Below are 22619 nucleotides of genomic sequence, written 5' to 3'. Positions count from 1 at the left end.
CTAAAACGCAAGCACAGTCATATTCGCAACTTTTAGAAATGCCGACTACGAAGTTCTTCGACAGTGCGACGATTCGCTATCAACAAAATTGCCTTTTGCCAAGGCGAGTTACTCGTTTCTCTCGGCGAGGTCGTACTCTCACGACTTCGCGCGATACGCGAGCACTTAACTAACGGACTCTTCCACGAAGTGGAACGACGTTCGTCCGCTAAAGTCCGCAGTTTTTCGAGCCGACGCAACGGAAACTGGAAAGTCGCCCGGGATGAACTTTAAATGTAGAAATAAGATGAAAAGGAACGATAAGAAATATGCCTTTGCGAAAGAAAGATGCAAAGGAAGGAAGATTGATCTTATTTCATTAAAGAGATTTTTTTTTTTTTAAATCATCTTATACATGTAATTGCGGTGACACAAATGTACTTCTATGTTTAAGACAATTACTTGGAGCGATATAACAAGCTTTTATGGTTTTATCTGGTTTACGTTTATTATTCTTGCCGATATCACTTACTAGTTTTCCTGTCTGCGGACTCGTACAAGTGATAACACTAATATAACAATAGTTAATGATTTCCAAGAAACAACTTGATCTCTTAAAACTAGGTTGTTTAAAATTACACGTGTGAGAGTTATGTGGAATAGTTTGATAATAATATTTATATTTTAGTTAATTCTATACATATATTTCTATACTGAAATGTTTCATTCATTTCATCAAATCGATGTGGAATATCAATTCATTGCAATCATCTGTATCTTTTCGTTATAATTACATCGAGAAAAAAAAATATAAAAAAGATATATATTAACGCACTTTAGTATATATAAATATTGTTGAGTCATAATCATTTGTCATGCATTAAAACGCACAAGAAGTTGTAAACTGGTCATCTTGTTATCGCAATGATGTGAGTTTCCAGAAAAGGTGCAGAAGCAAAATATTGTATAACAATGGTCAATTAACAAATAAATCAATGTATAAATGCCAGTCATTATCAGTTAAAAATTTTTTGTACGCCAAGTAATGGAACGCCAGTTAAACATCCAATAAAATGTTTGTGATTTTGAATACAATCAGAGAAAAATTATTGCGACTGTGTTAGTTAGAACAGTAATATTACTGACGTTTATACATTGGTTTATTTATTAACCATTGTCCTGATCATTGTCATATCACATTTTGCATCTTTTTTCATACCATTGTGATAACAAGATGACCAATTTACATAATTTCTTGTGCATTTTTAATGTGTGACAATTATGACTCAACAATATTTATGTATACTATAGTAATGCGTTAATTGTGTAATGAGTTAGTAATAATTAATTTTATATTTGTTTTAATTTGAGAAGAAGCGAAACGTTGGCGACATCTGTAAAGTTAATAATTTTCTAATATAATAAATATTTTTTACGCACCGACAATCACGTTGGCTCTTAATTGACTTTCTTTATTAAGAAAAAAATTGTTGACTAAATTAATTGTTTACTTAACTAAATCAATTTAATTATTTTTAATTCTTTCATTGAAAAATATGTACGTAGGTATTTAAATCAAATATAAGTAATATATTTAAATACATACATTCTTCATCGAAAAAAATAAAGACAAACTAAATTCATTTAGTTAAATGAACAATTTTTTCTCAGTGTATTTTTTATGAAACTATATAAATGATGGATGTATAATTTATTTCGCAGTATATGCAAGCAGTTTAAATCGCGGTAACTATATAAGTAAAGAAATTCTCGTTTCTTCGCTACGTTTTTAACAATCGTGTATTTCTCTGAAGAAACATGAAATAGGCCGATCCGATATTCGTCGCCACGAGAAAATGCGTCTTCCCTCTTATGCCTTGCATAACGTTCTTCCGGTAAATGGTGCGAACTTGGCAACCGCAATTATAGCGTACCACAAACTCGTTCGATGATTATCAGCGATCGTCTTGCCGCATTGCTCGTATTTTCTTTTTAGACAGTCTATTTTAACGCGTGATGTTGTCTGCCATTATCCCCAATTTGAGTAGTTAATAAAAATCGCAGGCTCGATCAAGTTTACTTGAAATGTACTTAATCATTATATTGCAGTATAGGTAAATTTGGAATGAGAGAGAGAGAGAGAGAGAGAGAGAGAGAGAGAGAGAGAGAGAGAGAGAGAGAGAGAGAGAGAGAGAGAGAGAGAGAGAGAGCGTATCTTTAGCATATCATAAATTTATTATCGAACTTTGATACACTCCTGAGCTAAAGAGAGAACTTCCTTCTGCTCGTTCTCTTCCTGCTCTTCGAACTTCCGTCGAGACGGATCTCGGAAGGTCTCGCGTAGAGTCGGAAACTGCGCTGGCTGGCACACACGAAGTCGAAAGAGGCTTCGCAGGTAATTGCCAGGCCGGCGGGTCGATAATGAGCACTGGCTTCGGGGAACCGATTACGCCCGACCCGAACCAAAAGCAAAGTCGGACCCCAAGAACCAGAGAGGAGCAGAAGAAAGATGAAGATGAAGAAGAAGAAGAAGAAGAAGAAGAAGAAAGAAGAAAGAAGAAAGAAGAAAGAAGAAGAAGATGGAGAAGACGGAGCAGAAGAAGGGCAGAAGGATCCATTGGGAGAAGAGGATCAACTCGGGGAAAAGAAGGGAGGAAGGGGGAAGTGATGAAGGAGAGATTTTAAGTCGCTATAATCCCCCGAACCGTATAGCTCCGCGAGAGCGGCATTCACAGGTCTTTTCGCGATCCGATAATTCAACGGGCTTGGAGTTCGATATTCCGACTAATCTCACATGATGTGTGTGCAAAAGTTCTCTGCGTGCGCCCTTTTCGGGGCACCGATAATTGCGGCTATATCTTTTTATTTTTGTTTTGCGTTGCAAACTGTCTGTATCCCGACAAATGCCTGCGAAGCTTGCTCGGACGTGCTTGTATGCCATTAATCGCGCTCTCTACCTTCACCGGGGTATGTACAGGAAAAATCTACGGTGCATTTATTATTTCACTTTGTAAGACGTCTTTCCGTGTAATTTCACAAACGGAAATTATTCTAGATATTTGTACAACATTCCAACTTCCGTTGTACAACGATTTTATTCGTTTGAAATATATATAATTATTATATTACTCGATGTACTCTCTTTCAGCAATAAAAACGTTGTGAGTTAGACGTGCAAAATATCAGACTACTCGCTGTTTATTGACAGCGGTAACGGATCGCACATTAACGGTATTATAAATTTATCGAAAAACAGATCCAATGAGGACGAAGAAGAAAAATTTGAGAAACAAGTCAACATGTCGATATCCATCTAGTATAAGAAAAAAAAAAAGAAAGAAACGTAACTAATTGCTAAATCACTGGCAATGAGTTTGTCGATGTCAGGCAATGTCGAGCGGCCACCTGCGCGGCTGTAAGGAAGAGAGCATCGCAATGGAAAGTGGAAGAAGTGCTCTGACAGTGCAGAGACTGGGGAAAGAAGAGAAGACGAAAGAAGAGAGACGAATCGAGCGAGGGAGAGTCGAATGAATAAGAAGAAAATGAAGTGAAAAAAATGGACGAAAGGAGAATAAGAAGTTCTTCCTGTATCGCGCGATGAAACCTGCCTAGATCTCGCTACCGGGATGAGGTAGAGGTAGGTGATCTAATTTCCCGGGCAGTCGTGCAGAAAATGATCCAGGCCGCGATTACGAAACGGCTTCCAGTCTTCGCCGGGGGCGACGAAGGCGCCGTTTTTGCCGCTCTCTTTTCGTTTCTACGTGCCGTGTGCTACGATCGTGGACGCGATGTTGTCAGCTACCTATACAAATAGAGAACGACATCCTGCGTGTGCGAGGAGTTACTTCATAGTTAGGAAAGAATTTTTTGAAGATACCGTCCCGATGATGAGAATGTTGCGAGAGAAAACGATTTTGTTGTCGCAATGGAACGTTCTCCGTCCTTGAAAGCTGAAGTTTAAAAAAAAAAGTTATTTTAATTTTGAAAACGACATTTTGCGTGTGCGAGGAGTTATTTGATAGTTAGGAAAGAATTTTTTTGAAGATCGCGTGTGAATGATGAGAATATTGCGAGAATAAACAATGTTGTCACGATGAAATGTTCTCCGTCCTTGAAAATCGAAACTTCAAAAAAAAAAACCTTCGATTTTAATTTGGAAAATGACGTTCTGCGTGTGCGAGGAATTACTTTATAGTTAAGAAAGAATTTTTAGAGATCGCGTCTCCAATGATAAGAATACCGTAGGTGAAACAATGTTCTCGTCACGAAACGTTTTCTGTCCTTGCAAGTCGAAGCTTAAAAAAAAACTTTGATTTTAATTTCAGAGAATATGCTCATCTTTTTAGCATCGTTATTTCTTTCGCAATACAGTGCATGCATATACAAGTGTTTTGCAAAATAAGTACAAAATGCACGAAGCGCCACGTAACTCGTGGACCGGCAGTGTAGTGGCGACGATGCGGTGCCCCTTCGTGGCCTCGAGGGTCGCTGATCCCACAATTAACATAATGAGGTAGAAAACGTAGATATTAGCGCGAGGTTAGTTAATAGTGCACTTATCCGGAGAATGTAAATAGTTGGTGGTCGCGGTAGCTGTCGCTCTTTCTCTCTTTCTCTTTCGTATTTCGCAGCAGCGGGGTCCATTCCTCGCCTTCTCGCGTTAACTCACCGCGTCCCGCATTTTCCGGTCCTTCCTCGCCCTCGAAACACCGCCATGTCATAAGAAATCTCATAAATCAAAAAGTGACAAAATCGAATTTCTGTTTGCATAATGCGATCGTTTTATTCCACGCGCGTGTCCCCGAATCGAATCACCGGGTGCGAGACTTACGTATTCCTCTAAACAAATTATTAATCAACGTTAGCGTCAGACATTACCAAAATGAAATGGCAGTGTACAATTTGCAATCAATGAGATCCTAGATCGATACGATCTTTCGATTAAAAAGTTGCCTCAGCGAGAGCGTAACGGGTAATAACGACGAAGAATAAAAGCAAAAGTAAAGCGTAACAAGAGAATTCCGCGAAGAAGGAAAGATGCGGTCGGTGATGGTATTTTAATTAGTATCGCTATTAGTAACTATCCTACAGCATGAATCACAACTCAAGAGTGGTAAATAGAAGTTGAAAAAAATAAATTAATGCGTGTTATTACCAGCTGCATAGTAAATTAATTTTTTGCTGATATATGCTACGCCACTGTAATGACAGACACGACTACATTTTCAATATTTTCTATGTTGCTATTATGCTAGCTTGAATTTTCTTCTTATTCATTTCCTTCTCTATATATAACCATTCATTTCGTACTCTTTCTTCTATCATTGCAATCTCGTTACTTCTTGACTACGTTCTTCAGCTCTTTTCAGTGTCGTTACATCGTTACACCGTCTGCTCGAATGCACCGGGCGCATCTCTTCGCGGCCGATGGTATCGCCGTAATCTGCAACAGCTGCAACGGGGCTCTCGCGATTCGAGACTATCTTATCCGTTGCATCCCTGATTTCTAGGCCTCTCCCTCTCTATCCCTTCCCTATCGCGGCTTACCTCTCTGCGCTCGCAAATGGCGGTGGCAATTTGCAGGTGCAAAGTTCACGACGGAGGGAAACCGCTAATGAGGGAGTGGTACGGGGCCCTGATGTGCAACGCAGGGCACGCGTGGATTTTCAAAGGGACAGGTTAATTATCCGCTCTGACCGCTGGAATTGTGACTTACTCGTGCACGCTGCTTTCCACAAGCTGTCGTGCATTCACAATCGCTAATTTGTCTTTGACGGCGCTAATCTTTCGTCCACCCTCCCCTCTCTCCCCTCCTTTTCTATTATATCTTTTTGCAGTCTGCAGATCGAACTAGCGAATGTTGTTCTACTTCAGCCCGCCCCCTCGAGACCGTAACTGTCCGATGGCGCCTCTCACCAGCCATAAATTAATTAAACTGGCGCGGAGGTGTGTGGACGGGTGTCAGTGCGGCGTTCTTCATCTTTTAACCCGTTTCGAACCAGTTCGCTCGTATCCCGTTCGAGCAGCCTAAACCTAAACTCGAGTTGCGCTACGGTTCGTTTCATATAGTTTTCGAAAGGGCATGGTTTGCATTCCTCGACATGAATATTGTGCACTTCAAAGCCTTTCAGCAGAATGTTGTTTCGTTCTTCTTAGATAAAGAAATTTTGATCTATTTTGCAAAGGCATCTGTCAATATAATTGGTCTATATAGAACGGCAGGTAATGACATATATAACTTTACTGTCTAGCTTATGTAATTTCTTCGGTACTGTATCGTGCCGCTAATTACACCCTGAACTGGGTGCTAATCGCTTCCAAGTACGTATGTACATCGTTATTATAATTATCACTGTGTGGTCTATGGGAATTTATCATCATAACAACGTCATTCGTCGTCTCTGCACGCACTTATCTTAAATAACTTCGTTTAACTTAAAATGCAACAACATATATATGGTCGCTCTCAAGCTGGACGCGTGATCGAATAAGATTGACGGAATAATAAGACCAAACACGGAACCTTCACGGAATATATTATAATTCAAATATTTTATTTTTGCCCGCTTCACCATCTCGAGGACTTGTATATTCTGGTTCATATCATCTCGTTCTTTGTGCAATTAAAACCGTAAACGCAGAGAGACGGGGTCAAATTTTTATCACGCAGATCGTCTTAGGAACAGCTTATACGTCGGCGCATAGTTGTTCGCATAAATCGTTCTTCGGCCGACGTATGGCAGGGGGGCGTGAATGGGGCGTAGCAACATAGTAACGTTTATTACATTGGCTGTGTGCCCTCGCCGATCTCTCCAGAGGACCAGGCGCGTTAAAACTTTGCGGGACCCCATACACGGGCACTCATCGCAGCATTTATCGATACCATTTCATCTCGTGCTGATGCCGATGCTGATGCCCGATCTTGATCGCGAGACAAGCGCAAGGAACAAAGACATCCAGATGATGGAAGAATCGTTATTGCTCTTAAATAAGATCTGTCCTAGAAGAGATACGAATGATAAAGCTGGATACTGTAGTGTAAAATATAAAATACGCCAATGCTTTGTAGTTTCCCTCGTCGTAGGTAATGGCGGTCGGTTCGATTTGATGTTAGAAACGAGTAGGGTAGGTAAACGAGGTAGTCAATACGCTCGCGACGAATGTTCCATTCCCATTGTTTCACCGTGTGCAGGTCACTTCCACGAGTAAAGATCGATCGAGTGTGTCACGGGTGGTCGGATAGCACGTCGAATGCACGTCGTTTTCGCATGAGCTCCTCGTCGCGTTTAACTAGAGGTGACTCCGCAAAAGGGGGAAGGCCGGATGCGGTAAAGAGACACCTCCATGGACGCCACTTGCCGACATTAATTTCTCACGATACGTCGTGCAATTCCCTTTTACGTATGTAGGGCCACCAATTATATGCACGCTCATGGTGCAAGTACCGTGCATCGACACATCGTATGTTCGAAAATCATTTAACGCAATTACCTAGGTGCATGCGATCTAAATTGGGAAGGAATGAAGTAGGGAGTATTAATTCTTGATTTGACTACGTTATTTCACGCTCGAATATGATGAAAATGATGAATTCTCATGGAGAAGAGGCAAGGTTGGAAACAATATTAGGAAGTCGTAACGGGATCGAAATTATTGGTGAGATTCTCACAAAGGAAGAAAACAATGAAGGCGGAGGCAAAGATTTATTTCAAGCCTCGTAAGGTTCACGTAGGAATAGAAATGTTCATGGGTTTCTCGTTCAGGTAGAGGAAAGATAAAAAAAAAACCACAAATTCTGAAATCATCTTCGCGCTGCTAAATTTGAGATCTCATTTAAGACTCACGATCGTTAGATTCTCGTAATATCGTGTCGGAACGAAATTAAACGCGATCGCGGAAACTTGAGGAAATTAAAGCGACTCTAAAGGTATCCGCGAGATTCTCGTAAAATGATGAGTAAAGACGATCGTGGAATTCCGTTAATTTAAGATGGCGCTATAAATGATGGCGAAATTGTCGTAAAAGCGGAATATTATTAAAGCGATCGTCAAGTTTATACAGTACTCGTACAAAGTTTATATCCGTTTAAATTAAATTAATATTCACGCCTTTAGAAATATGATTACAAATGTAAATAAAAATGTATACAAATTTTAAAAAAAGAACCTCTTATTTTATGCAAATATTGGCTGCGTTCAGCAGAAAAAGTAGCTTTAGAACTGTGTAAGATTCTTTAAGTATAATTTGTTCTTGTTCTTACATTGGTTATTACAATTTATTTTTCAGTGGATTAAAATGTATAAATCAATATCATTGAAGAATCTTATAACAGTTACAAGCTGTTTTTTTTTTTTGCTGACCACAGTTGTTCCGCAAATTCAAAGAATAGAAAAACAACAATTGTTGAACTAAGAAAAACGCCACGAAAAAAAATTAAAATTAACGCGACAATCTATACAAAAACACAGAAGCTTGTAGCAACATTGCAATGTTACTGTAATATTCCGTTGCAATCTTGTTGTAATATTGCTAGAAAGTTTGATAAAATTCGGGATGATCGAGAATAAGATGGATTACGAGACTTACGTTTATACTGCTGAGGGGTGTCGGACTGACACCCCTGCGGCCACTGCCGCCACCACTGCTAACTTCCGCGTCCAGTTTGCCGATTTGTATAATCGTTGCAATGCGAATGGACTCGAGATGGTCCTACGATCCTGAAAACGCAATGCGAAATCACGCGAGATACGCACACACGTATCGATCGCGAGACGCGTGGATGATCTTTGGCGTTGAAGGTACGCGGACTTCGATCACGACTCCATCTCTCGAGTGCCTTCGATGATTTCAAGTGTTCTCAAGATCAAAACAGATCGAATGTCTCCTCCCGATATTGTCTCTCTCTCTCTCTCTCTGTCTCTCTCTTTCTCTCTCGAGCGCGTAATCGTATCTTTTGATTTCAATCGTATCAATAATAGACACGCGGTTACGACACGTCAACATTGCAAGCGAATCGCACGGAGTAGTCTCTTTTTAGACAGCCGGCTACATTCATCGCGACGAGCGCACTGGCTGATTGAATGGCACTCATAAAATATACGCACAGTGCTCGTGACACTCGTCGGGGCACAGAGCGTCGACGCGCGGCGGGCCGAAATCGCGAGCTTCATATTCACTTGACGTGCTCCACGCGTGAGCTGCGTGGCTGTGTGAGCGGGAAACGTGAATCCTTACGACGGAGTACGGACACTATACCGCGACGGACCGAGTACTCCTTTTTCGTCGATTAATACGCAACGACGACGCATCCGTGTCCCACTTGGATTCCTTTCGCGTGGATACTACCTGATTCCCCGACAAGCGGAACATTCGCGACGACGACGATGACGACGACAACCGGTAACGATGGTGATGGCGATGACGATGACGATAATGACAGCGACGATGGTGGGTGATGCGCGCGTGATTAAGGCGGTGACGGTGACGACGAGGATGAAGGCGACAACCGCGACGAAGGCGAGTCAGCGTGCTGCTCGTTCGCCTTAAGGGCCGTTCGTCGCAGACGCATGCTCGCGGCACGTCGCAGCCTCTCGCACTGACCGCACGTAACACGTAAGAGAGAGGTGCGTACTGTACTTGTGTGTCTACCCCCTCCTTCTGTCTTTCTCTCTCTTTCTCGCTCTCCGCGTCTTCCCTCCCGTTGCGCGCCGCGCCGCGCGCTCGCCCTCCGAGCGCTATCTCTCCCTATCGCGCGTCCGCTCTCTTCGTCACTTTCTCGTCAATTACCGTACGCGCGGAAGACGGCCAAGAGGAGAAGAAGAATTTTCACACACACGTGCGCGCGCGACCGCGCCGGACTCTCTTTTAATCTGCTTTGCGCGCCAACTTCTCGCGGGTATCCTACTATCCTCGCGCGACTCCGTATAGTCTCCGTAGGGAACGTTGATGAGTCCGGAATTGCCGTGGCGCCACTTTTCCTCCCCTCCCTCTACCTTTATTCTCTTCTTCCACCTAGTCCTCGTTGTCTTCGTCTTCGTCGTCGTCGTCGTCGTCGTCGTCGTCGTCGTCGTCGTTGTCCTCCGCCGCGCAGTCACGAGGCTACCTCCTCTCCGCAACGCCGCAAGTCCCACCTCGTTTTTCCCTATAATTTACTCGGTAGCCGAGCTTTTTTTCCTTTACTCCATTTTCATATCTCCTCTCTCCACCCCGCTGCTCGTCGCGACTCTATCGTTGCTACCCTTTGCGTCCCTTTCCTTCCCTTTACCCTCCACCATCCCCTTCTGTTCTTCCATCATCCATCCTTTGCGACGTCTCTCTTTTTCTCTCTGTCTCTGCCTCCGCTACTGCCACCGCGCCACCGTCACTGCTTCTTTGCCTCTATCTCTACCTCTGCCTCTGTCCGCCTGCATGTACCTCTTCCTCTTGATGCCAGCCATGAATCCTCTATGGGCTGAGGGGTCAGGAGGGTTGTGTGACGCGCCGCCCCTTTAATAGCGCTACGTCGACCTCTTCCATTCACCGTGCCTCCATCTACCAGTGGCAAGTTGAAGATCATTGTCGCAGTGCTGAATGCAATCACTCTGACACCCTGAGCAAATAATATTCATCACAGAGAAATTACGTTTTTTATCAGATTTTATCACGTTTTTTTTTTCGATATGAAAAGAAAATTATAATTACTGTTTTTTTAATTAAAGCTTTTATAGATTTACAGATTATTAAAATAATTTTTGTGGAAAATACTTCACAATTGCAATACATTGCAAACAATTGTACTGTGAAAGATTATATGTACATTAAGGGCTGCATGTAATAAAAGAAATATTAGACACAACTAATATTACGATTTCAAACTAACATAAAATATTTGTACTGGAACATATGATGGTTTCTGATATTGGTAGAAATCTTAATATTTATTCCTATTTTTAAATTTCTTCTATTATGCACAAGGAGGATGTTCTGCATCTGCGATCTAACAATAAGTCGACCTACCTGTTAGAAAATGCATAGAATGAAAAATATTTCTAGAGCGCTTACCTTTCTGACTGACCTTTTCTTTGAGTAGAACGAAAAGCGGATGACATCTCGACAAGAAAATATCAAGAAAGGTCTTTTAAAATTTCACGGTACGATTCCTCTTTTTTTTTTCATTCATAATATCAAAATCTCTGCTATAAAATCATAGAAAATAATAATTCGAAATTCAGATGCAAATGGAAGAATACTAGATTGTTGGGATAAGGTAAATATAAGGGTATACATATAAAAAATTTTTTAAAAATAATTTTAAAAGAATTTTTTTACATATATTGTATTCGTATAATAGTTCTATAATCTCCAATCTATAATCTCTGGTTAATGCTTAGTTTGTAGTCTTAGGTAAAAAACATAACAAAGATAATTTTATAATAAATATTGATATAATAAATAAATATAATTCTTTTGACTAGAATAATTATTACATAAGGATACAATAAGGCTGCAATTACATTTTGTAAATATTTTCTCAATTTTTTTTTTTATGTATCTTCTTTATCAATCGATTTATCTCATTTTCATAAAAGTATTAAGATATGATGATTGAAAAATGAATATTTTATAAGATATTTCGTATTAATTAAAATAAAATGTGAAAATGCAAACTATTTGTTAATATTTTATGACATTATCTTTATACTTTTTATATTTCAAAAGAATCAATAAGAAAATATTTATAGTTTTAGTTAAAAATAAAATAAAATAATTTTAATATAATTTTGAAGAATTAATCAATAGCAAATTAAGGCTATCATTTTATATTGTACTTGAAAGCAATATATTATATACATATGCATTTTATATATATGCATCATATACATATATATATATATATATGCATTTCATATATATATATATATGCATTTTATGTATATGTGTGTGTATGTATATATATATATATTACATATAAGTTCATTACATAGTTACGTACACATCACATATAGACATAGGTAATCAAAGTATTAAAACATTATATCTCTTAAATTAAGTATTCCAGCAAAACCTATAAAAATTGTTTAATTTTAAAAAAGATATGAAATGGTAACTTTTATTTGATTGTGAATGATATTTTCAATTTAATAGTTATATCAAAGTTATCTATGCTTTTATATGGAATTATATAAATTTTTTTATGTAAATTAATTTTCGTTAATATTTTGCATGTATTATATATATATACAATAATATATATTTTCACACAAAATATAAGTATATTTAAAGTGTAAAAATATATTGTTCTAATAACATACTTAAAAAATTTTATTTCTTTAAGACTTTCAGAAAAATTTTTCAAAAATATTTTAGAAAGTTGATTTTTAAATTTATAATTTTATATATAATCTAATACAAAGTACGATAATATTGTATTAGATTATATGAAATTATATATAATTTATATAATTGAAATTATATATAATTTCAATTATATAATATTATATAATATTATAATATTAGGGCTATTTAAGCCGCATTAGATGTCATGCGAACTTTATATATGATACAATAAATATATCCATTGAGTTGAATTTTAAACGTAGACTTATTTATTATTTTGTACATAACATAAAGTTCGCATATGGCATCTAGCATGATAGTCCTAATATTAAATCTAAATTTATTAGACCCTTACATTCAGTTACCTTAATTATTATATGATACGATTTATAATGATTATTTATTTTATAAGTATAAAATAAATTATCATTAGAAAAATTATAAAAAATTATATAATATATAATATAGAGTTTTCATAAACTATATCGTTAAAAAATCCTCAAAATATCACTAAGTGCATGAATAGGATTTCCAATATTCTTGAGAAAAAGTTGAGAAATTTGAAATTTCTACAAAGATGTTTTCGAGCAAACTGTTCTTTTTTTGTTCATGTTATTCTTGATCGCACGAGATTTTCTATTTTCCTTCTCATGTGTCTTTACATGTTTTTTGAGATGATCACTTCTCATAAATCTTTTATGGCACTTGAGGCAAGGGTACTTCTTTTCACCGGTATGCGTACGATAGTGACGTTGCAGCTCATCACTTCGAGTGAATCTTTTACAACAGGAAGGCCAACTACAGGAATACGGTCGTTCGCCGTTATGCGTTCTAATATGCGCCTTGAGATGTGACGACTTGCCGTATACTTTTCCACATCCTAACACATAACATATGTGTTGCTTTTTGCCATCATTACCAAGTGGGGCATTATCCCCTTTTATAATGCAATTAGGACACTCGCATTTCTTCCTGTTGATTTTATTTGGTTTGTGTACGAAGCCTGGAATTTGAAATTCTGAAGATCTCATTGAATTATAAAAATCATGTTCTAATATATATTGATGAGAGTTGGTTGCTTTTTCTGACAATTCTTGTGACAGAACAGGATTTGATGAACAATAATATTGGTTGATTGAATCAACGGTTGCAAACTGACGACGATGACATCTTTGCTTTGTTAAAGATGTGTTGGTCATCATCTCGGGCGTTAGTATTGCTGTATATGTATTGTTATGTGACATTGGACATTCATGACTTTCTTTATAAGCAGCATCCTGGTATTGGTAGATCGATGTATTTGGCAAAATGTACGAAGATGGTCCGTATTTAGTGCCTTCCTGACGAGTTGAATTGGGAAAGATGATAGAAGTTGTATTATTGTTTGATTGAAAGTGATAATTGTTCGGAGTTATGCAATCATAGCCTTGGTTGTAAAAATTGTATTCCTGCTTCGTACGATTCACATTATTAATATTGTATTGTGTTAATACATCTTGAGAAGCCAACGTATTCGTTATTCGTGTCGTACCAGGCATTGAAGATGGGATTGACGTTGTTTCAATGAATGTCTATAAATAAAAGACACATGTAAGTAAAAAGGAAGCAATAAAAAGAAAAAGAGAGAGAGAGAGAAAGATTTATGTCATTTATTAAGTTATGTCATTTTTAAACAAATTTCAACAGAGCACATAATGAAAAAAAAAATACATAATAAGTTAATAAAAATAATGAAATTGTACGTTAATAAAAACAGTATTGTGTACATACATAACAAAGATATGCATAAGATGCATAGAAAAATATGTGATTAATGAAATATTTTAAGAAATTATTAAAATTATTGTATATTTAAAATTATAAAATATCAGAATATCACAATATATTTTGATAGCCATACAAATTTTAATTAACAAAAAAAATACTATTATATGCAAATATCACAAGAATGAAATATTAATGTATAAAGAATCACATTAATGTATGATACAGTAAAGCACGCAAATTTTGAACTACTTGAAACTTGTCATTTTTAAACAGAGGTGCCAAAGGGTTTACAAGTTATCGCTGTGTCGTGATCCATTGCTAATGCCACGTTTCCACGTTTCCGTGAACCTTACCGTGATACTATATCAGTGCTCTATGATGAAGTGACCGGCAAAATTTATGGTGATAATTTGTTTATAAATTGCAATCTGATTTTTTTAAAGATAAGCATATATTACAAAATAAAAATATCAATATATAAAAAATTATCAAAGATTTATTAGATATAAATTTAATTAAATATAAAGAAAAGCTTGCTGTGTATAGAGAGAGACTAGCTTAGTATTTTAAAATTTAAAATATTGATTATTAAATAATGTAATTTTTAAATCTAATATCTTATTTTAACATTAAAACGAAAACATAAGAGTAAATCCACAACCTTGCTTTAAGAGGCCTTAAATCATAAGTCGAAAGAGATTAAGTAATAATAATTTCTATCTTTAAACTATTTTTGCACAGTCTTTAGGTTTTAATCGTTAGACTTAAACAAATTGAGTAAAACTCAATTCTTATGGCTTAAAAGCAAGTTCTATCGCCGATATATCATCACTTATAACTTACGGTCTCTTAAAGCAGAATTGTGGACTTACAATTAGCCTAACACATGTCGTTACTTTTTAAGTAGCGGTAATGTATTACTTTTTAAAATTGATAATGGCTGCGTTCAGCAGAGAAATCAGCTTTGCAACTGTTGTAAAATTCTTCAATACAATTGGTTCTTGCTTTTGGTTCCTTATAGATCTAAATATATAAACCAATCATGTTGAAGAATTTTAGCAGCCAATGATAACGAGACAAGCTACTTTTTTACAAAAAGTAATGGTAACAATAACGTATTACTTTATAAAATAATGTTCTCAACCCTGCATAGATGTTTTCTAAATGTATTTTTGTGTGTATCGTCTGCTTTCTTTTGTAATTAATCGTATGTAAACAGATATACTCAAACAAAAAAAATTCAAGCAAAATACGCAAAGTTGCATGACCATACATATAAGGAGTCACGTACTTATACACTGAGACAAACCTGTGGATATATGATAGGTTGAATCCAGGGGTTTACTTCTTGTTCTTGATTCCATGATGCCATGTATTATAACTAAGATGAAAAATAAGCAATACACTATCGAAATCGATTTTATATAAATTTAGGGGAGTAAAAAAATTTAGTTTATTATAATTATTAATGGAACTATTCTTAAAAATATAAAATTAATCACGAATTAGAAGCTATTATATAATTAAAATACAGCATGTTCAAAAGTGTATTCTTTTAATATATAAGCATATCAATCAATTATTATATGTAATTTTTTAAAGACTTGCTATTTTTTGCAGTCACTTCTTTGTAGTTGTAAAGTCTTTGTAGCAATTTCCAGTGCGAAGATGAATAACAATTTTTATTTCTTATAAGTTAGAGAACACTCAAGTGGTAACATAACGCTTCGCTTCAACTTTTAAAACTGAGAGGACGAGAGACGGTCATAGAAAAGAGAAGAGGGGGATACATGTTCTATTCTAGTGGGGATATTCTTTCGGACGCATGCGCATATGCTATTTATTTGTATCATAAATCATCTTCAAATCTCCAATCATAATCTCATAAATATTATATTTTACTTAGTAATTTGTTTTCCCTCGAGACTTTCTAATCATTTTTTAAAAAGAAACAAAACTGTTATGAGACATTTTGTTCAAAATTTTATTTGAGCATCTTAAGAATTTGTAATTTTTAAATATTAGAAAAATCGAGAAAATGAGGAAAATTCTGGAAGACTTAACGACTTCTAATTTTTTTAATATCTTTTTTTTTTAATATTAACAACCAATAATAACATACCACAATTATATATAAGAATTATTCGCGGAAATAAAAAACTGTAATGTCATATTTGTAACAAAAAAATATAAATTTATGAAAAATATTGGACAATTAAATGAAAAAAATTAAATTAAAATTAAACAAAAAAAATGTCTTGCAACAGTCTTGCTTTTCTTTATTTTTAAGAAATATAAAATCTCAAAGAAAAATAAAAAGAACTGCTACGTAAAATATTAAAATACTAAAAAGGATATAGAATATTCTCTTGATTAACTAAAATTTTTATTTCTAAAAATAGAAAATTAACTTGGACACTAGGACAACTTCAACATATAACCGCGATCTTAGATTAAAATAAAATAACTTCAATTTATAAAATATTATTTTAAACTTTTACAAAATTCGACGTTTATGTATCTTTTAATCTTGTGTTATTGCACGTTCTTTTTTGTACGAAACACATTTTGTGCTTTTTAGAAAAGGTAAGACTTGATCAAGATATACGATTAATTTCTAGAATTAATCAATCATGATTTAAAATGTATAAGATTTTTTAAGATAAAATTTTAAAGCATTTTACTTTTCTAAATGATATATTTCATATGTGTAATATTATCATGCATAAAAGTTTAAAGCATTTTATTTTTCTAAATGGTATATTTCATATGTGTAATATCATATGTCTCTATTTAGTATATAGTTATCACAGTTGATAATGCGACTTTGACGACTATATTCATGCAGTTTGAAGTTTTAAAAATAGTTCCATATCTATTTGAATAGTTTCTCTTTTTCCTTTAATCTTTCTTTTTAAAACCAAGTTTATCATCTTTCAGTCAATTTTTTCTCTTTTTCGAGAGTAATGAATTTTGCATATGTATCAAATTCAAATGGTGATTTGACCGTAGGCAAAATCATGCTTCGTATTTGGCCGCCCAAGATTCAGAGGCGATCGTTCTGGTAAGTAATAATTATTGATAAAGGCGGCGACGGGAAGGGAATAGTAATGGTGGTAGGGCGAATAAACTTAATCGTTTGGATTTAATTAGCGGATGAGGTTTTTCGGTTTAATTAGCGGTCCTGCACGCTCGATGTCGCTTCGTTTAAAGACGCGAATATCATCGCGAGAAGCTTGTATGTCGACGTAATTATACGATGGCCAATGGTCGCTTGTAGTGTTGTTGCTCTTTATTCCTCTCTCCAATTGCTTACCCTTGCGTGTGTGTTTTTATGCGTGCATATATGCGGCGAGCCTTCGCAAGACGTTACACTTTCATGGCCATGTGATTTAAACTTTCAGATTGAGAAGTTAATCTTACAATTAGCTCGTTACGGATATGTCAGAAACTATTATCTTGTAAGTTGAAAAATAAAACTATTTGTTTATTCATGGCATATTTTTATCAGAAAGATTTATAAATATGGTTGAAATATTCAATTCCGCACGTAATTTTACAGAAAAAGATTTATCAAATCGCTTTTTTAAACTTTATTGTTCGATATTATTATAAATCTAATGATGTTTATTATTATAAATGTAATGATTGCACTATTGAATATCGTGGGTGAATTTTATACATTTTATAATACAAATTATAATACCTTTTTTCTTGTTAAAGAGATAATTGAGAATGATAGAAAAATAATTGAGAAAGATATATAACAAAGAACTGAACGCTATTTAATTTTAATCTGTACATAATATCAAAATCTCGCACCGGAAATAGATAATTATTTTCCGGTATTTTACCAGATGATGAAATACTTTATATTTTTTCTTTATTCAGTTTAAGCATTACAAGTCGTGAGGAACAAAATATTTTTTATTAACCGTATCAGATCAGATAATGTTAACAGAAAGTTTGATAAATACATTACAAATTTCCACTTTTGATCTACTAATGTAGAATTTGCTTTTGTTTGACGTATTGAATTCATTAAGTTGAACAAACGAAATTCCCATAAATAAATTTCTGAAAATATTGTGTAAAAATTGTTGACACATATTGAACCACGTTGATTCTGTATTGCCTTTTTCCAATCATCTGGTTTGTTTAAATTTCGAGATTTTTCTATATTAAGTTCATAAAAATATTATGTTTTATTTAAGATGATAATACATGTAATTTGGAAACTTAACGTACGTTAATATACGTTTCATTTTGTTACTTTATAAACATTTTTATTTTGTTAAACCGCTTATTTAGTTCATTAACAATAAAAAACGTAAAGAATTATTTTCAGGATATACATTTACAAGATGATTTAAAAAATAAATACCACAAAAAATTGTAATTAATCATCAATACTTGCTTTTCGTTCGGATAATTCTACCTGAATGATACAATAAATTAAGAAATGTTATTACGTAATAAAAATGTCATCAACTTAACTTATAACCATCAATTTACATTACAACCATGACTGTCCAAAAACTTGTGTTATAAAGCACAAGAGACTGAAACAATTTATTTCATAAAATTTTCAATAAATAAAGACAATATTTACATCCTTATAAGCTGTTTGAAGTATAACACACCGACTTTAAAATAATCAGTAATATATGTCTGTGATATATGTTATTTCATTCCATCACAATTATTACTTTTCCACAAATTGTTTTCTTTTCAGAAAAAGAGACATAAATTGAATTCTATGAACCAATAAGAAAAGAAAGAAAGATTTTCATCTCTTGGCTGCTTGATTTGAATTAAAAGATTTGAATTTCTCCAGAAAAATTAATTAATCATTGATTAGCATCTTATTAACAACTTTATTGTATAAAAAAATTATTGCAAAATATATCTTTATAGCTAGGGCGTCAATTCTCCTGGAGAAATTTTTTAAAATCTTTTAGTGCAAGTTGCACGCAAAAAAATATTTTGCTGCTCCATATTATTTACATTGATATAACATCGATTTTTAATTTTGCAATATAATTACACAAATTTAGAAAATATATCTTGAGTAATAAAATTTTGATGATATTAAAATAGTCTTTAAATATAAATTCTAATTTGATACAAAGTTCAATGTTAAATTAGAATTGGACTCGAATGAGATATAAGTCATATTTACTGTGCGACAGCGGAATGTATCATCATGATCCCCTTTTTCGGTAATCAAGGATTGCCGTATAAACTTGAAATCCTCTCGGATCAAAGATACACAGGTGGACTTTTTTTCTTTTATATCCAACAAGTCATAAAGCAAAACCACGGGATCCTGATGGTATTAAAACGACCTCCGAGTGAACGAATTTCTAACTAACTATAAACACTTAAGTTATATCGGCGAACTGTCAAAAAGTGCGCTTTTTCGGTTGTATCAGTTTCTCAAAAATGGAACCTCGTAATGCGATCGAAAGGCCAACGGCCATTTCACAAAAGAGTGCCGAAAGGCTGTTACGACCGAGAAGAAATATGTTATTCCCTTCATTCTCGTCCTTCGGTCTTTTCGTCTGTCTAGTAGAGGGTCACTTTAATTTTTGACCGGCTGCTGAGCCGAGGAAATGTGAAACGTTCGGCGATATAATTAAATGATCAGTCGCTAATCAGGATTTATCGAATTGGGAATGAAATATATAATGTAGATGGTTCTTTTATAAGTGTATTTACATTTTTTTTATTACGAATTATTTTATTGACTTATTTAAATTTCTCTGTTATATAATTGTTGTTATAGTTGTTATACAATTGTTGTTTATAGTTATTATTTTTATTTTTATAAATTTACATGTTCTTATTACAATATTCCCTTGATGAAAATTTTTCTCTGAATTTTTATACGAATTGAAATTTTTTAGAAATAATAAAGAAGGTCTTTAAAACTTTTTATATATGAATTTTGAAAAAAATATTCTAATATTTTTTAAATTTCTTATTTTATATAATAATTTCTGAAAAAATACTTTAAACTTTTTTAGATTTTATAAGATTTCATCAGAAATTATAGGATAAGAAATCTAGAAATATTTTAGAATTTAAATATGAAGAATTCTAAAAAAGATATAAACTTTCTCGACCCTTTTAAAAAGTATTCCAATTTGTATTAAAAATCTGTAAAATTTTCTAAAGAAGTTAAGAATTTAAAAATTCTGAATTTCGTATAAAAATATGAAAAATTCTCAAATAAGAAAAATATTTATCACGGTTATTTTATTTTTTGCTACATAATTTATAATTTCTCACATAGCTGTAAACATTTGTTGAAATTCGGATATAACAAAATGTGCATACTTAGGTACCTATAGATCTGTAGTATACATTTCATTTCCTCACATGATTGTGGCGGCTTTGTTAGATCTCATGACAAATATTCTCACACTGAATGCTGACTAAAAAGCATTTCCTATTTCTCTTGATGGCGGTGACTGTTAAGGTTCGAAAGATCTACCACAGAACAATTTTATACGTGATTTACCTGTCCTCGATCGTATTCTAACTTAGGTCCGAAAATTTTCTTTAAGAATAGATTAGTTACATGAAAGAGAAACAGAGATAGAAAAAAGAAAAAAGGTGCGAGATCATAGGACAGAAAAGAAAAGCAGTGCTGTTTAACTAGCAGTTATAGCAGAATTCTCAATTTAATATTTTGCGATCAATGTAGGTAGTCTCTACATAACGATTCACTTTTATCTGTTTTCTAAAGTAAACGATGACGCGTGCAATCTTGACTTTGATTGTTTGATTTATTGAAAGAAGAGTAACTAAATATCTGAAATGTTTCTTTGTGGGATATTTTCATAAAGATGGGAAGTAATGTATTACTTGTCACGCCGTTACCGTTACCGTTATTTTTTTTTATAATAACGATTTGATAATAACTTTACAGTTTTTTTTATGATGGTCACGATAATGTTGAAAAGTTACGTTTGAAAATAACTCATCAAGATTGTGTTTATAAAATTGTGGCCAGAAGTTTGTAATTTTTGAGTGCCCCAATCTAGCTTCTCCTTCCCCAATTCTTTTTGCATACTTTTGACAAGGTAAATACATTAATGAAATATTATAAATACAGTAATGAAATAGTATCTTGATGATAAATATCATATTAATCATACCTTGTTAAGAAGACAGTAGTTTTAAGCAGCAAGTACATATATTGTTAACGATAGTTGCTATCTATGTTGTTTCTGTATTGTTTCAATTTATAAAATAGATGCTTGTTTAAATTATTTAATTTCTTCATTTTTTTTTTGAAGCTGTAGCGCCTTTATCTTTTTAGCGCTTCAGGGTTATAACTCCAGAAATCCAAAAAACCTATTACTTGTTGTTTATTACGCATTATTTATTATGCTTTATGTTATAACGAATTACTTTTTTTTAATGAGTAACATGTATAAAAATAACGAATTATTTCAAAAGTGACTTTACCAATTCTAGCGTTATTGCTCTAAAAAATTATAAAGTCATCAAATTGATATTACAAGAATCTAAAAGTAACAGTGACACATATAAATAATGTGTTACTTTTCATCTATGGATATTTTCTTAAAGTGCTTTCAATAAATGAGTTTATAAAACAGAATTTTGCGAGAAAGAAAGAGAGAACGTAAGGAGGGAACGACAGGAAGAAGGGAAGGAGAGAGAGAGAGAGAGAGAGAGAGAGAGAGAGAGAGAGAGAGAGAGAGAGAGAGAGAGAGAGAGAGAGAGAGAGAGAGAGAGAGAGATTTGCGGGAACCTTTGACCGCACGATGAGCGGGTAGATCGTCTCGACCCGCCTGCGTATTAAGAAACATATAACGAACTCATTAATCATCTCTCGAACGAGAAACCAGAAACAATCTTTGTTGCGCGGAAGGAGGCTGCTGTCGTGGACGGGTGGTACGGGTCACTATCCATTTGTTACGCATCGTTTACAGACAAAAGATCAGTGGCGCTAATAATCGACGAGGAACCGGAGAATACGATCTCCGTCTTCGATTTCATAACAACAGGCGTTTGATGAAAATCCACATAGGGCAGGAACATTTGGATCGAGACTTCGCCCTGGGGAACGAGATCCGACGCGACTTTCGATTTTATTCCCGATCCAAGGGATTCTGTCGCACGATCAAAGAAATCGTCATTCGCGAAGTGGCCGCAGGTGAGAACGGGAATTGTACCTGACGTGGTGAGCAGGTGTCAGCCCTAGAGGTCTATAAATTTGTTTGCTTCTCGACTCGAACGAGACACGAAATGTATCGAAGGGGTGTCTTGGCGCGGCGCGGTGCGGTGAGGTACGGCGATTTTACTCGCAGAGAAACCCTCGTCACAATACGACCTGTTGCGTCGACATCGGTAAGAGGAGCAAAGAAAGGCGACCGTAGATTCGGATAGAATTAACGTTTCTTCTTGGTTCTTGGAGCGCCTTTCCCCTGCCGTGAGAAGAATTGCCGTGGATCAAAGCTTGCCGCCGCCATTGTGACAAGGCTTCATTACGCAATCTGAGTTTTGTACACGCGGGTGAGAAT

At 34.9% G+C, this 22619-nt stretch overlaps 2 protein-coding genes across 2 annotated transcripts in view; both read right to left on the bottom strand.

The window, feature by feature from the left end:
- The window catches only part of Sp1 (transcription factor Sp8), a 91125-nt gene extending 81234 nt beyond the window's left edge, over positions 1-9891 (bottom strand). Inside the window, exon 1 of the mRNA XM_011065351.2 lies at positions 8566-9891. The gene's annotated coding sequence lies outside the window, so the exon portion shown is untranslated. The remainder of the gene's footprint in view (positions 1-8565) is intronic.
- Positions 461-16178, bottom strand: LOC105151583 (uncharacterized). Its single transcript, XM_087414093.1, has 3 exons — positions 15670-16178; positions 15371-15442; positions 461-13865 (listed from the first exon to the last, which is right to left on the bottom strand). Exons 2-3 carry the CDS (start codon positions 15431-15433, stop codon positions 12864-12866), a joined length of 1065 nt encoding a protein of 354 aa, XP_087270219.1. The 5' UTR covers positions 15434-15442; positions 15670-16178; the 3' UTR covers positions 461-12863.
- Between the last annotated feature and the right edge of the window lie 6441 nt (positions 16179-22619).

The sequence above is a fragment of the Acromyrmex echinatior genome, chromosome 15 (assembly GCF_024713525.1).
Source record: "Acromyrmex echinatior isolate Ae372 chromosome 15, ASM2471352v2, whole genome shotgun sequence".
NCBI classification, from domain to species: domain Eukaryota; kingdom Metazoa; phylum Arthropoda; class Insecta; order Hymenoptera; family Formicidae; genus Acromyrmex; species Acromyrmex echinatior.
Note: the sequence above shows the minus strand (reverse complement) of the source record. Positions and strands in the feature narration are given on the sequence as shown.

Bases quoted from the DNA above. Each gene is read 5' to 3' on its own strand.
- LOC105151583 (XM_087414093.1), bottom strand. From the start codon at position 15,433: ATGGCATCATGGAATCAAGAACAAGAAGTAAACCCCTGGATTCAACCT. The intron at 13,866-15,370 runs GTTTGTCTCAGT...TTTTATTTATAG, and splicing joins AACCTATCATATATCCACAG to ACATTCATTGAAACAACGTC.